The 13,696-nt window shown below is 38.2% G+C and overlaps 1 protein-coding gene across 1 annotated transcript in view; it reads right to left on the bottom strand.

The window, feature by feature from the left end:
• Window positions 1-13,696, bottom strand: part of WDR70 (WD repeat domain 70) — a 279,175-nt gene that overhangs the window by 193,101 nt on the left and 72,378 nt on the right. The window contains exon 7 of the mRNA XM_075540952.1: window positions 8,259-8,392. Within this exon, the coding sequence (XP_075397067.1) occupies window positions 8,259-8,392 (134 nt within the window). The remainder of the gene's footprint in view (window positions 1-8,258; window positions 8,393-13,696) is intronic.

Raw genomic sequence — 13,696 nt, 5'->3', positions numbered from 1 at the left:
GGAACTGTCCAACAGTCCATCCAATGCTCATGTGCAAGGTCAAGTTGAAATTGAAGAAAATTAAAGCTCGTCCAAGAGTGCAAAAATACAACCCCAAGTATATGCTACCTGAACTTAGATATCCTCTTAGGAAGAGATTTGACACACTGAACACTAGTGATCAAAAATTAGACAAGTTGTGGGGCGATATCAAAGACATCATACATGAAGAAAGCAAAATGTCACTTAAAAAGAAAAAAAAAGACCAAAATGGATGTCAGAAGAGAGTCTGAACCATGCTCTTGAATGCAGAATATTTTATGATTCTACTTATATGAAATGTCTAGAAACCACAAAAATAAATTCGTGGTTGCCTAAGGCTGGGCGTAAAATGTGGAGTGACCACAAATTCAAATGAGAGTTATTTTGGGGGTGATCGGAATGTTCTAAAATTATATTGTTGGCATAATACATAATTCTATAAAGTTAGTTCCTTTCTCATTAGGTATGACCATTAAAAGCAGCTATGTCTACACTTCTTTGAGGTCAAGATATTTTAAACACAAAAGTAAATTAATGCAGACATTAGCATCAGGTCAAATCCTTAACAAAGCTTTTTAAAAAACGAATTAATGAAAATAATTCATGAGCCTCCAAAAATATGCCCAGGACCTGGGTTTGGAAAACCAGTGTGAAAAACAAATGTTTTAAAATGTTATTCATAGAGCTGTGCTATTCATAGCAATTCTAATTAGTGTCCATTCACAAAATGCATTAGGATGACTGTCTTTATAACACACAACTAAAAACAAAAGTCTTCAGTTATAAATATTTAGTAGGTTTCTGAATATTTATAATTGCAATAATTTTAAAGCAATATACACCTAATACAAAATACTAGAGTCATTCCACTTTTAAAGGCTGCAGATATCTGGTACAAATGATTAACAAGTGGTTGAAAACCACATTCTGTGGTAATGAAAACTGCAGATAATTCTGAAAGTGAATGTAACTAACACACAGTCACTTAAATCAACACTGACCGTGCAAAAGAGTGTGTCGTGTAAGACAGCAGTTGACTAATCTCTCAGAAATTCAAGCAAAGCACGCTGCTCATAAATCTCAACACTAGTCATTACCTCGCTGATCTGATAGTAAACAGAAGACTAGGGTAACCAAACCAAACCCACTGCCATCAAACCAGGCTCACAACGATCCTATCCCACAGGACAGAACAGAAATGTTCCTTAGGGTTACCAAGACTGTAAGTCTTCACAGGAGCAGACAGTGTTCACTTTCTCCTGAAAAGATTAGGGTAGAAGGTATATAATTTATTTTCCACGACTATAAATTATTTCCACCTATATATCCCACTGAGGTGTTTTCTTGTTTTGCATTTCTCTATCTTACATAAAATATAAGCAATTCCATGGTCTGCAGTTCTAATATACAAGAATTTTACTTACCATGGTTTCAATAATATGAGACTTCCACCACCATGGGTCACAGTTCACATTTCATGCCTATTAACTGAGTAACTGCATAAAGTACAAACGTCGTGGCAACCTCTTCAGTCCAAAAACCACTATGTGAATCACTGATGCGCATCAAGTGGCCAATCACGTCACTTCCTCCTAAACCCGTTGGTGACCACACTGCACAGCTGTTATTCAGTGCATGCCTAGATAGCCGAATGTAGTCATGCTGCCCCTCTCTTCCAATGATAGATCCATTTGCCATTTTACAGAAATAGAAATTCAAAGAAGAGGGACATTTGACAATGTCAAAAGCTCTAAAGGTACATACAGGGCATTCCATTTCTTGCCATCTGATCTTGAGAAAGAGGCAACTCAGCAGCACATGTGAGGTACAAAGATAATCATTTCACCATTTCTTTTCTAACAGTGCAAAAAGGGACCACAACTGAACAGCTGAACAACATAGTGCTTGTCAAAATGTGACCCTTAGACCAGTACCACCAGCATCATCTGTGACCTTGCTAAAAATAAAAGCTCTCAGGCCTCTCCCTATTACTTAGCGAGTCAGAAACGCTAAGGGTGGGAGTTCTACTATGAGTATCTTGAAAAGCCTTCAGATGGTTCTGGTGCCCACTAATGTTCCAAAACTGTAAACTACATTAAGCTATTCAAGTCATGCTATGCCTAACACATACCTAAAAAGAACACCATGGTACAGGTGAAGAACTACTATTAAAAATCTGTAAAGAATAAGGAGAAAAACACACCCACACACATTGTGGAATAATAGCTATCTGATACAGATTTTTGAGGGGACACAATTCAATCCATGGCAATTTGAAACCAGAGACTCAGATACTTGTCACTTCAGCGCTGTTCACAATAGCCAAAAAGTAAAAGAAGCAACCTCAATGTTCATTAATAGAATGAATAAACAAAATGTAGTCTATGCATCCAACAGAATACTATTCCATCAGGAGGAGACATAAAGTCTTGCTAAATGCTGACATAAGGATGGAGCTTAAAGACAATCACCAAAAAAGCGAGCATGCGCTCCCTTACACAAAGACCGGAAGAGGCAGCCACAGCTTATTAGCGCTCACCAAATGCAATAGGGAGGGGAGTACTTGTGGAGTCTTGAGTTTTTGTTTACAGTGATGGGAAAAATTACCTCGATTAAGGGTAAGCTGCATAGCCGATTATTCTAAGTACAGGCAATAAGTAGCACAGTCTCAGTGAATTAGCAAAAGTTGTGCAGTAAATATATTTATAACAAATAGATCTATGATGACAACAAAAAAAGTATAGCTGCTGAGGATGCTATGTACAATCAAGCACCTCGTGGAATTTGACGCCTTGGTTTGGAAGTTCAGGGTCATGATTTCATGGGACATGGACATCCCAGTTAACTGGCTTAACAACATGCTTCTATTCTACCCCCCTGAGTAGTAACTGGGGTCTTAAAAGTTTGCAAGTGGCCATCGAAGGTATGACACTTGATCTCTCCTTGCCTGCATCAACAAAAGGAACAGTCAAGTCAAGAAAGGGAAATGGAATGCGTGACTAACTCCCTCCTTTACTGTGAGACCAGAGGAGCCAGAGGGCATCAGGCCGCTATTCAAAGATGCTACAGACGAATCCTGATCGAGAGGGGAAATCCAGAACAGCATTTCAAATTACCATGGAATCCAAGGTTGTCTGGAGCCAAGGAAGCTAGAAAAACTTTTGAAACTAATACACTTAGGTAATTTCTAAACTTTAAACCAAAAATAGCCCCTCAAGTCTTAAGCCAAACAATAATTTAGCTTTACCTTTAAAGAATATATGTCTTGAGCATTATACCCTTTTAAAATCTATCTATACAGGATCAAATTGGCAATAGCAATTCAAAAGACTACATAGGAACCTCAGAGGCGATGAGTGTTGGTGGATACACTGCAAAGAATGATTTGTGACTCTTCTAGCCAGTTTTCTGTAACTCCCACCCAACAACTTTTTCCTGGTAAGTCTGGGTAAGAGGAAGTGGGTAGGCTTCAGTTTTAAGTGCTTATTCATAGGATTGTGACCGCCATCCTCCCAACCAAACTCACTGCCCTCAAGTCAATGCCAACTCACAGCAACCTTACAGGTCAAGGTAGAACTGCCCTGTGAGTTTCTGAGACTGTAACAGATTACAGGAGTAGAAAGCTTTCTCCCAAGAAGCAGCTGGTGATTTCGAACCGCTGACCTGGATCGCAGTCCAACTTGTAACCACTACACGCCATGAGGTTTGCTCCAAGTGCCATCCTGCTTGGTATAAAATGAGCCATCTCAGAAGCACGAGGGGAGACTCTCACTACCAACAAGAGAGTAGCATCCTTTGAACGCTGATCTCCCTGTGTATGAACCTCCTTATCTAGGGGACAGTGTGACAACACGGCAGCGGCAAGGGAACACCAGCAGCAGCAGCAGTATAATGAGTCAGAGCAGAAAGCAAATCAGTAGACTCCTCAACCCACAAACCAAGTAAACCTGATTGTTTGGGGGCAGGAGGTTGGGCTGGGGAAGAGGGTGCTTCTGGGCACTTAACTGGAGGAGCTGGGAGTTGAGTGTTTTCAAGTTGAGGCTGACAACCAAATGGTATTCAATGTCGGTGCTAGCCCTAAAAATGCTTGTAACGTCGCCCAAGCAGGGCAAAGGTGAGGTCAAGAGACTGATGGGCAGAGAGAGGCCTGAAGGCAGGCATAGCAGAGAAGAAACTGTCCTCACTGAACAACTGTATCCTGAGCATTTTTCATCTCAGTTGTGACCTGTTAACTCCCCTCGTACACCTAGTAATCATGTTCATTTGCCTGTGAGCTCTGTGTGACCACCGCAATGAATTAAAGAACTCAGCTGAAAAAGAAGAGTGTTGTGGGAGTGTGGTATCAGAAGACAGTACCAAGGGGGTAGTGGGTGGAGGGTGGAGGCATATCCAGTCTTTGTCTATGGCAACGGGCCTTTGGAGACAGAGGTCAGACATGGCCACCGTGCCATTTCTTTTTCCTTACTGGGTGAAGAGAGAATTCAGAAAGGCATCGTAAGGATGGTGGCACAATTTGCAGAATGTAACTGATGTCAGTGAACTGGACATGTGTCAAACTTGCAGAATGTCTGGCTCTATATATTTTCTATAACAACAAAAAGTGATTTAAATGTATTTGGGGGAATCAATTGGGAAAATATGAATGAGTTATTATTAAATATTAAAGAATTCTTAAGTAACTATTAGATGTAATTATGAGACTATGCTTATATAGGAAAACATCCATATATTTTAAAGATATATACTAAAGTTTTAAGAGATAAGTTTTAAGTTATCTCTTTATAATTCAATTTCAAATATTTCAACAAATTAGAGCAAATTCAGCAGACTAGTCCTAACTATTAAATATATGTAAAGAATAAGTAGTTATCATTATGCTAATCTGCTTACTTTCCTCTACTTAAAATTTTTCCCAATAATAGTGAATTACACATAAAGAAACAGAGGCAGAGCAAATTAGACACTGGGTCCCAAAAAGGGATTTTCATCAAAAGTACAGTCACATTATTTAGAGATGACAGACCAAAGTTAAACTAGTCTTCATGATTTAAGCTAATAATTCTTGTCATAGACTAGCTTGCAGGACTAAAGCTTGCATTAATTTTATATGAATTGCTGAGAATTGTTTCTTAAAAAAAAAAAGAATTGTTTCTTCCCATCTACCCTGTTAGCTCTCTATTATGCCTACCCCACATCCGCTGAGTCCAATCTAACTCATAGTGAATCTATAGACAGAGTAGAACTGTTACTTTTGGGTTTTCAAGGCTGTAAATCTTTAAGGGAACAGAAAATCGCATCTTTCTCTCAAGGCACACCTAGTGAATTTGAACTGCTGACCTTGCTGCTAATAGCCAGGACTACTTCATTACACCAACAGGGCTCCATATTGTGTGGAGAATATGACAACATAATGACAAAGGGGGAGGAGGGCAGTTTATGTGAGAAAACAGGAATTATTATGACATATTTTAAGCAAATTTTTAAGAGCTCACTATACTGAATCAGGACATGTTAATATTTGAAATCGCAAGACTATTTTATTTCGTTATCACTAAAGACATTAATCTTTAAAAACACTTATCCTAACTGATCAGAAGTCTGCTATATTATTTAGAGAATATTCAAATTTTTACTGACGATGGCTTATAAATTATAATCAAATTTATAAATTATTAGGCTATTTTGCTAGGTAACTGGAGCTGCTGGAAACTTGAATTCTTAGACCCAGTTCTAATCCAATGTAGACATTACCAGAACATCTACACACAAACAAGTAAAAAGAATCCTATGGTCTGTCCTCTATGCTTGAGAAACACTGCAGCCTTCTAGGAGCTCCTTCCACCAAGTGTATACAAGGATTACTGGAAATAAACTAGCATCCAGAGACAGGAACTTCCCCCACCTAGCTTCACAGGTCAACAAGGAGTTTAGATAAAATATCATCCCTAAAAAAAATTTTTTTAAATAAAAAATATCATCCCTAAGGGCTCAGGATAAAAACATAACTATGTATACCCCATTCACACAGGAATCACTGTTGCTACGTAATTTCACCTAATGTGCACATATTGAATACCTTTAAATGCCACCCAGGAGTAGCCACTTCTAACATACATTATACAAATTAATAAGATACTTGTTTGAGGGGTAAAAATGCATTTTTATACCCAATATACTAAAGGAGTACATATGAAAGGAGATAAGAGGTTGAGGTTGCAGGTGATTATTGGCATATTACATGAAGGGGCAACCCCCCAAAAAGTGGATTTTCTTTTTTTTAAGCAATGTATTTAAATTTTTTCACAAAACAACCTTACCACCTTCAAAGTACTCTTCATTGCAATTAATCCATTTGTCAAATCTGCAATTCCATTCTTGGAAACATTTTTCAAACTCATCCGTTTGGATGGCTGAAAGTACTTCCCTCCTTTCTTCTTCAACTCTCCTCCTCATTAAATCACGGTCCTTTCATATCCCTCTTCATTTGCAGAAACAAAAAGAAGTCCCACAGACTGAGGTCATGTGAATAAGGAGTATGGGGAAAGAGAGCACACTGGGCTTTTTTTTTTTTTGCTTGTTTGTTTGTTTTTGCCAAAAACTGGAACACTGAGAGGGCTACATGAGCATGTGCATTACCATGGTGGCAAAACCAGTGCCCCATCTGTCACAAATCAGGCCTTTTTCTGTCACACACTGTTATGCTATCTTTTCAGAACCACTAAATCAACAATTCTCAATCTTTGGGTCCTGATCCTTTTGGGGTTCTAATGACCCTTTCACAGGGGTCACCAGATTCATAACAGTAGCAAAATTACAGTTATGAAGTAGCAACAAAAATAATTTATGGGTGGTGGGGGGGGTCACCACAACATGAGGAAATGTATTAAAGGGTCACGGCATTAAGAAGGTTCAGAGCCACTGCTCTAAATAGAAAGCTTGATTAACAGTCTGACCTGGTGGAACAAACTCCAAATACACTATGAGTGGGCATTTTGATCCATTTGGGAAATTGATGGACGTCAAAAACAAGGTTTATCACCAATTGGCATTTCACCATTTTTGAAACTAGAAAACAACTCACATACTTGAGTATTTCCCATAGTGCTGTCCTTGGAAACTCTGTTCAACATCACAAAGTTTCTGTGACAAGAAACAAAAATTCACAGTCCCACGCTGTGCTCTTAAATTAGCCATGACAAAAAACAAAGTTCGAGCAAAACACCAAAAAATTCACTGCAATTAGAGAGAACTTTCCCAGGTGATGGCACTGGGTATACTAACTCAGAGAGAGCTGTTCCTTTCCATTTTGGGGGGGCTATCCCCTCCTATATCATTCATGCAACATTTACTGGAGTATTTTTCAAACAAACTATGCAAGGCAACCTAATTTTGACTCTGAGGATGGTGCAGGCCAGGGTAGTGTTTTGCTCTGGTGTATGAAAGCTCACTATAAATTGGATCCAACACTAGCAACAGCAAGGCAATAATTTTTCAACAGATATATTTAAAAGAACAACAAAGATAGAAATTGCTTTTTATAACAAAGGTCAATGAAACTAAAGGAAAGAAATTTAAGGTTCATTTTATTTTTCTTTGATTAATGTTGGCACTACACTATGTGCCAACTTGATTAGGCCATGATTCTCAGGCGCATGGCAGACATTATGCAATCACCTTCCATTTCGTGATCTGACATGAACAGTCAATTAGTTGGAAGGGCATTTCTGTGAGGGTGTGACCCAAATCTGATATACCTATAGATCAATAGATAGATTCGGGCAAAACCTGTTCTCTCAATCCTACATCCATTTTGTCATTCTCTGACTTCCAGTTCTTGGGGCGGGAACCAATAGCCTGCCACCTGACCAGCAGATTTTGGATTTGCCAGTTCCCGCAGCATTGTGAGCCATAAGCCTACCTCTTGACTGACAGATTTGGGGGTTATCGTCCCCTGAAACCACCTGAGTGAGAAGATACCAGCCTATTGAGTGACCTAGGACTTTTGGACTTTACAGCCTAAACAACTGCCTAAAAATAAATTAGATAGATAGATAGATAGGTAGATAGATAGATAGAAATTGATAGGTACGTAGGTAGATAGACAGATATACATTTATATAGACACTTCACTTGTTTTATTCCTGTACAGAATCCAATCTAAATTAATCATTTCATATGGAATTAAATTGATCAAGTGACCCTTTAAATATAAAGATATTAAGTTGTTCAATACATACCACTCACAAGGCTGAAGGGATCGAAATGCCTTAAAAGAAGCATCCATTCCAGCAAAATCCCAAAACTTAACATCATAGTCATATCCTCCAGTCACCAAACGGGCACCTGAGGGATCTAGACCCAGAGCAGACACCTGGCAGGGAAGGTAAAAAAAGCATAGAAATTAATTGGACAAGAGCTACTTTAGTCTACACACCCTATTTCATTTCTTTATCCCACTACCCGATCTTATGGGCACTGGAAACAGTAAGTAGACCACGTACTGTTGTTACTTCTGAAACGTTCAATATAATTTGACTTTTTTATTATAAAAGTAATTTCTCTTATGAACGCCCAATTTGTAGAAGGCTATGGAGGGGGGCAGAAGCCTAAAACAAATCTGCAGAGTATCTAGTCAGATTAAGCTGCTGGCAGATCCCCTCTAGCCACAGGCGAAGATCGTGAACAGCCTTACTAACAGACAATGAGCACTGTAACCTTGACTATGTGGAGCTGAACTTGATACTTGGCCAATTGACCTCTCTATTGACCCAACCTAAGTTTGTTCTCGGTACAAGTATATATTGCTTGTTCCATCACAAAAATTTCTTCCCTGGTTTTTTGAATATTGATGGTGATTTCCTCTTTATTATTCATTATTTGTATCTTTTTCTTTATATTATTATTAATATATCCTTATCACTTTTTTGTTTTGTATTGTTTCTGTTGGCTTTCCCAGAAGGAGTAAATACAGAGAGACAATAACTAAGGCAGGGGTTTAAGACTGGGAGGGGTGAGGGAGTTTGGGAGAATAAACCATAAGGGGGGTGGGCGGAAGGAGGGAAGACTAGAACTGACGCTGATTATATCTAACCATTAATTAAAAGAAAATGTTCTAAAATTGGTTGTAGTAATGACTGTATAATTTCTTGATATAATTGAAATATTGAATTGTATGGTGTGAATTATGTGCCAATAAAACCGAGTTGATTCTGCGGGGGAGAAATTACTTCTTTTGTAATAAAGAAAAAAAACATTTTTTAAACTATCAGTCCATCACCACCATCACCACCACCAATTTACCAACCACATATCCAGAATAAGTGCAAGTGTATATGATAAGCTATGCGTTTTTTCTTCAGGTTATCTCAAAATTAGTTTATCTCACAAATAGTTTAGCTTTTTCAGCAAACAATCTGGAGGAAACCATTTAAGGTAGTGCAATGATAACTGAAAGGAGACAATATAAACATAAAATTCAAATAAGGAACCCCAACAAGGAGCTATAAGAATCTATTATTTAACCAAGTAAACATTTTTCTCTTGTGCGGATGTCTGACTGAATTTATGGCTAACCATATTGTAATAGCACTTATATTAGTCGCATAAAATATTTTCTTTTCCTGTGAACTTCCCTCGGTCCAATTCACATGTGAATACCCAATCTGTAACTCACTGTTCTTTTGCTCCATTTACCATTCTGTCAAAACAGGAAGTTCCTGGATATATTGCTCTCTAGGAGAACTGCAGGACTACATAACGTGATTACCATGTATACGAGATAATAAAAGAACCCAAATTTTATATAAGAGAAATCATTATAAATAAATTATCTTACTAAGCAGACAAATGTAATGAAATGCAATATAATGTAATTAAAACTATATTTTGACAAAATCAATCTATATTCATTGCAATTACCCTAAAACCAGCAAAAGCCAAACCATGTAGAGCAGAAACCTGTCAGAAAAGGAAAGCTCAAGTATCTCCCAGGAAAATAGAGCCATGAGGAGCCCCGGTGGGACAGTGCGTTACACACTGGGCTGCTAACTCCACAGTCACCATCTCAAAACCACCAGCTGCTCCAAAGAATTTAACCCAGGAATGCAAAATTGCTTTACCATCCAAAAAAGCAATAATTATAATAGTAATATGATAAAAGACAAACATCAAGTGAGCATCTCAAGAGATGAAAAATTAGAACTTCCCTCAAATTAACAAAAAACACCTAACATCATACTTAATAGTAAATGACTAACAGTAACCATTTGACATCCAGGAACAAGACCGAGAAGAATTAATGAAACCCAAATGAAGGCTGAGCATGATAGTGGGACAAGAGGAAAGTAAAAGGAAATAGAGGAAAGAACTAGGAGGCAAAGGGCATTTATAGAGGTCTAAAAACAGACATGTACATATATAAATATATTTATATATGATGATGGAGAAATAGATCTACGTGCATGTATTTATAGGTTTAGTATTAAGGTAGCAGATGGACACTGGCCTCTATTCAAGTACTCCCTCAATGCAAGAACACTTTGTTCTATTAAACTGGCATTCCATGATGCACACCTTCCTGACATGATCATTGAAGATGAAGCGAGTGTATAAGCAAATGTGGTAAAGAAAGCTGATGGTGTGCAGCTACCAAAAGATATAGCATTAATAAACAAACTATATCTTGCTCAGAAGCAACAAAGCCCACATGGAAGAAGCACACCAGCCTGTGTGATCACGAGGTATTGATGGGTTCAGGTATCAGGCATCAAAGAACAAAAAATCATATCATTGTGAATGAGGTGGAGTTTGGAGTGCTGACCCAAAGACCGTCTGTAGGCAACTGGACATACCCTTACAGAAGGGTTGCAGGGAGGAGATGAGCCAGTCGGGGTGCAGGGTAGCAATGATGAAACATACAACTTTCCTCTAGTTCCTAAATGCTTCCCCACACCCCCACTATCATGATCCCAATTCTACCAATTCAAATCTGGCTAGACCAGAGGATATACACTGGTATAGAGAGGAACTATAAACACAGGGAATCTAGAGTGGATGATCCCTTCAGGACCAGTGGTGAGAGTGGCAATACCGGAGGGTGGAGTGAGGGTGGGGTGGAAAGGGGGAACTGATTAAAAGAATCTACATATAACTTCCTCCCTGGGGGTTGGACAACAGAAAAGTGGGTGAAGGGAGACGTCGGAAGTGTAAGATATGACAAAATAATAATTTATAGATCATCAAGTGTTCATGAAGGAGGGGGAAGTGGGCATGAAAATGTGGAGCTGATGCCAGGGGCTTAAGTGGAAAGCAAATGTTTTGAGAATGATGAGGGCAATGAATGTACAAACGTGCTTTACACAATGGATGGATGTATGGATTGTGATGAGTTGTATGAGCCCCTAATAAAATGATTTTTTAAAAAAAGAACTGGAAACACAGGGAATCCAGGACAGATAAACCTCTCAGGACCAATAATGAGAGTGGTGATACCAGAAGGAGAAGGGGAAAGTGGGGTACATGCAGGAGGAACCAATCACAAGGATCTACATATGACCCCTCCCTGGGGGACAGACAACAGAAAAATGGGTGAAGGGAGATGTTGGACAATGTAAGGCATGACAAAATATTAATAATTTATAAATTATCAAGGGTTCATGAGGGAGGGGGAAGGGAAAGGAGGGGAAAAATGAAGAGCTGATACCAAGGGCTCAAATAGAATGCAAATGTTTTGAGAATAATGATGGCAACAAATGTACAAATGTCCTTGACACAATGGATGGATGGATGGTGGTAAGAGTGGTACGAGCCCAGAAAAAATATATAATATATATACACTCTTATCATTTCTATTCAACAACAGACTAAACTTTCTATCCAATGGGGGAGGGGCACAATAAAAGACCTCCAGTGAATCCCATCTGACTGTAGTCTGTGGGCGTGAAAAGCCGTGTTATCACACAGAGCATTCTAAAGTCAGTTAGAGAAGATTCAAAAACCAAACACACTGCCATCGAGTCAATACTGGCTCATAGCAACCCTACAGGATGGAGTAGAATTGCCCCTTTGAGCTTCTCAGATTTTAACTTCACAGGAGTAGGAAGCCTCATCTCTCCCCTTCAGAACCGCTGTAGTTTTGAACTGCTGGCCTTCAAGATTGCAGCACTCTGGTGGTTTAGATCTGCTGACCTTGCAGATCACAACCATCTCATAACCACTATGCCAGTTCAGTTAAAATGTAATCCCTTATTATTTGATCTCCTCTTAGATTCATTTTTAAAGCTGTTTTAATTTTTAATATTTTCTGCTTTCTCTTTGTGGTAGTTACAAAATCTCGTGTCAACTTGAGTCCATTAAGAGTGAAGGGATGGAGTTAAGCCTATCAATCAAGTCATAGCTTGACGACATCATTTGGAGGCACTACAGAGATAAATAGCTCACTGGAGGCCACATTCTTTCTGCTTCGACGTTCCTGATGAGAAGACACATGGAGCTACACTGATGGAGTCGGAGCCCAACAGCTGGAGGAGTCACATGGAGACCCACGTCAGTGCTGAGATGCTTCCACCACCACTGGATACACAAAACTTTCCACCCACTAGCCTGTGATCTTCCTGCATTCAGCACTCAGCTGCATGAGTTTAAAGAGGAATTTATTGACTGATATCGGACACATGGGCTAATATCAGACTTATAGACTTGATGTAGACTGGACTGGGATGTTTTCTTAATATAAAATTACTCTTCGATATAAATCTCTTTCTTATACATATATAAGTGTCTCTGGATTTGTTTCTCTGGTCAACCAGACTGACCCACTCTTCAATTGAGGTTTTTCTCAGTATTGTCATTAATAGTGTTATTTGTATGTTTCTTGTTTGTTTTACATACCTTTATGTATATGAAATCTGGGGTAGGTAAGCCTATAGAGACAGTAGCTGGGTTAATAATTACCTAAAGCATGGCAGGGAAGGTTGGGGGGAAATGGGAAGCTAACAGTGAGTATAAGAAAGAAGAGAGTGTTCCAAGTGGGGAGGGGGAGAAAGGAAAACAAGAGGAGCTTACACCAAAGGCTCAAATAAAAAGTAAATGTTTAGCAAATGATGATGGCCCAAAATGATCTTTAAAAAAGAAAAGAAAGAACGTTTTCTGAAACTGTGGTGATGACTACACATCACTGCATCTTCTTAGTATGATTGAACTATTAAATTATATGATATATGAAAAAAATTTAAAAATAAATTATATGATATGTGAATTACATGCCAATAAAATTATTTTTAAAAACCTGTTTGGACAAGGTTTCAAGAAATAAGATAAAAAATAAATAAAAAATTTTTAAAAGAAATAAGATAATTATATATAAACCAGTTGTATTTCTGCCATACCAACATAAAATCTAAATATGAATTTAAAAAGCACTTCAATTTACATCATCAAAAAGAATAAAATATTTAAATAAATTTTACAACATTTATATACTGGTAATTCCAAAATACACTAATTTTTAAGAAACACCACCCAAATGCCCTCAAAAAAAACACTGCAATGCTGTAAATTGTTTGTTTATTCTTCATTCCATAGTCATTGTTACTCCCACCAAAAGAAGTCGTTTTCCTAGTAAGTTTTCCTAACGTATGGGTTAGAAGGTTGGGGAAAGATACTTATTAGACTCTAG

Source organism: Tenrec ecaudatus, chromosome 2 (genome assembly GCF_050624435.1).
Source record: "Tenrec ecaudatus isolate mTenEca1 chromosome 2, mTenEca1.hap1, whole genome shotgun sequence".
Lineage (NCBI taxonomy): Eukaryota > Metazoa > Chordata > Mammalia > Afrosoricida > Tenrecidae > Tenrec > Tenrec ecaudatus.
The sequence above is the reverse complement of the archived record's forward strand: the minus strand, read 5'-3'. Positions and strand labels throughout refer to the sequence as shown.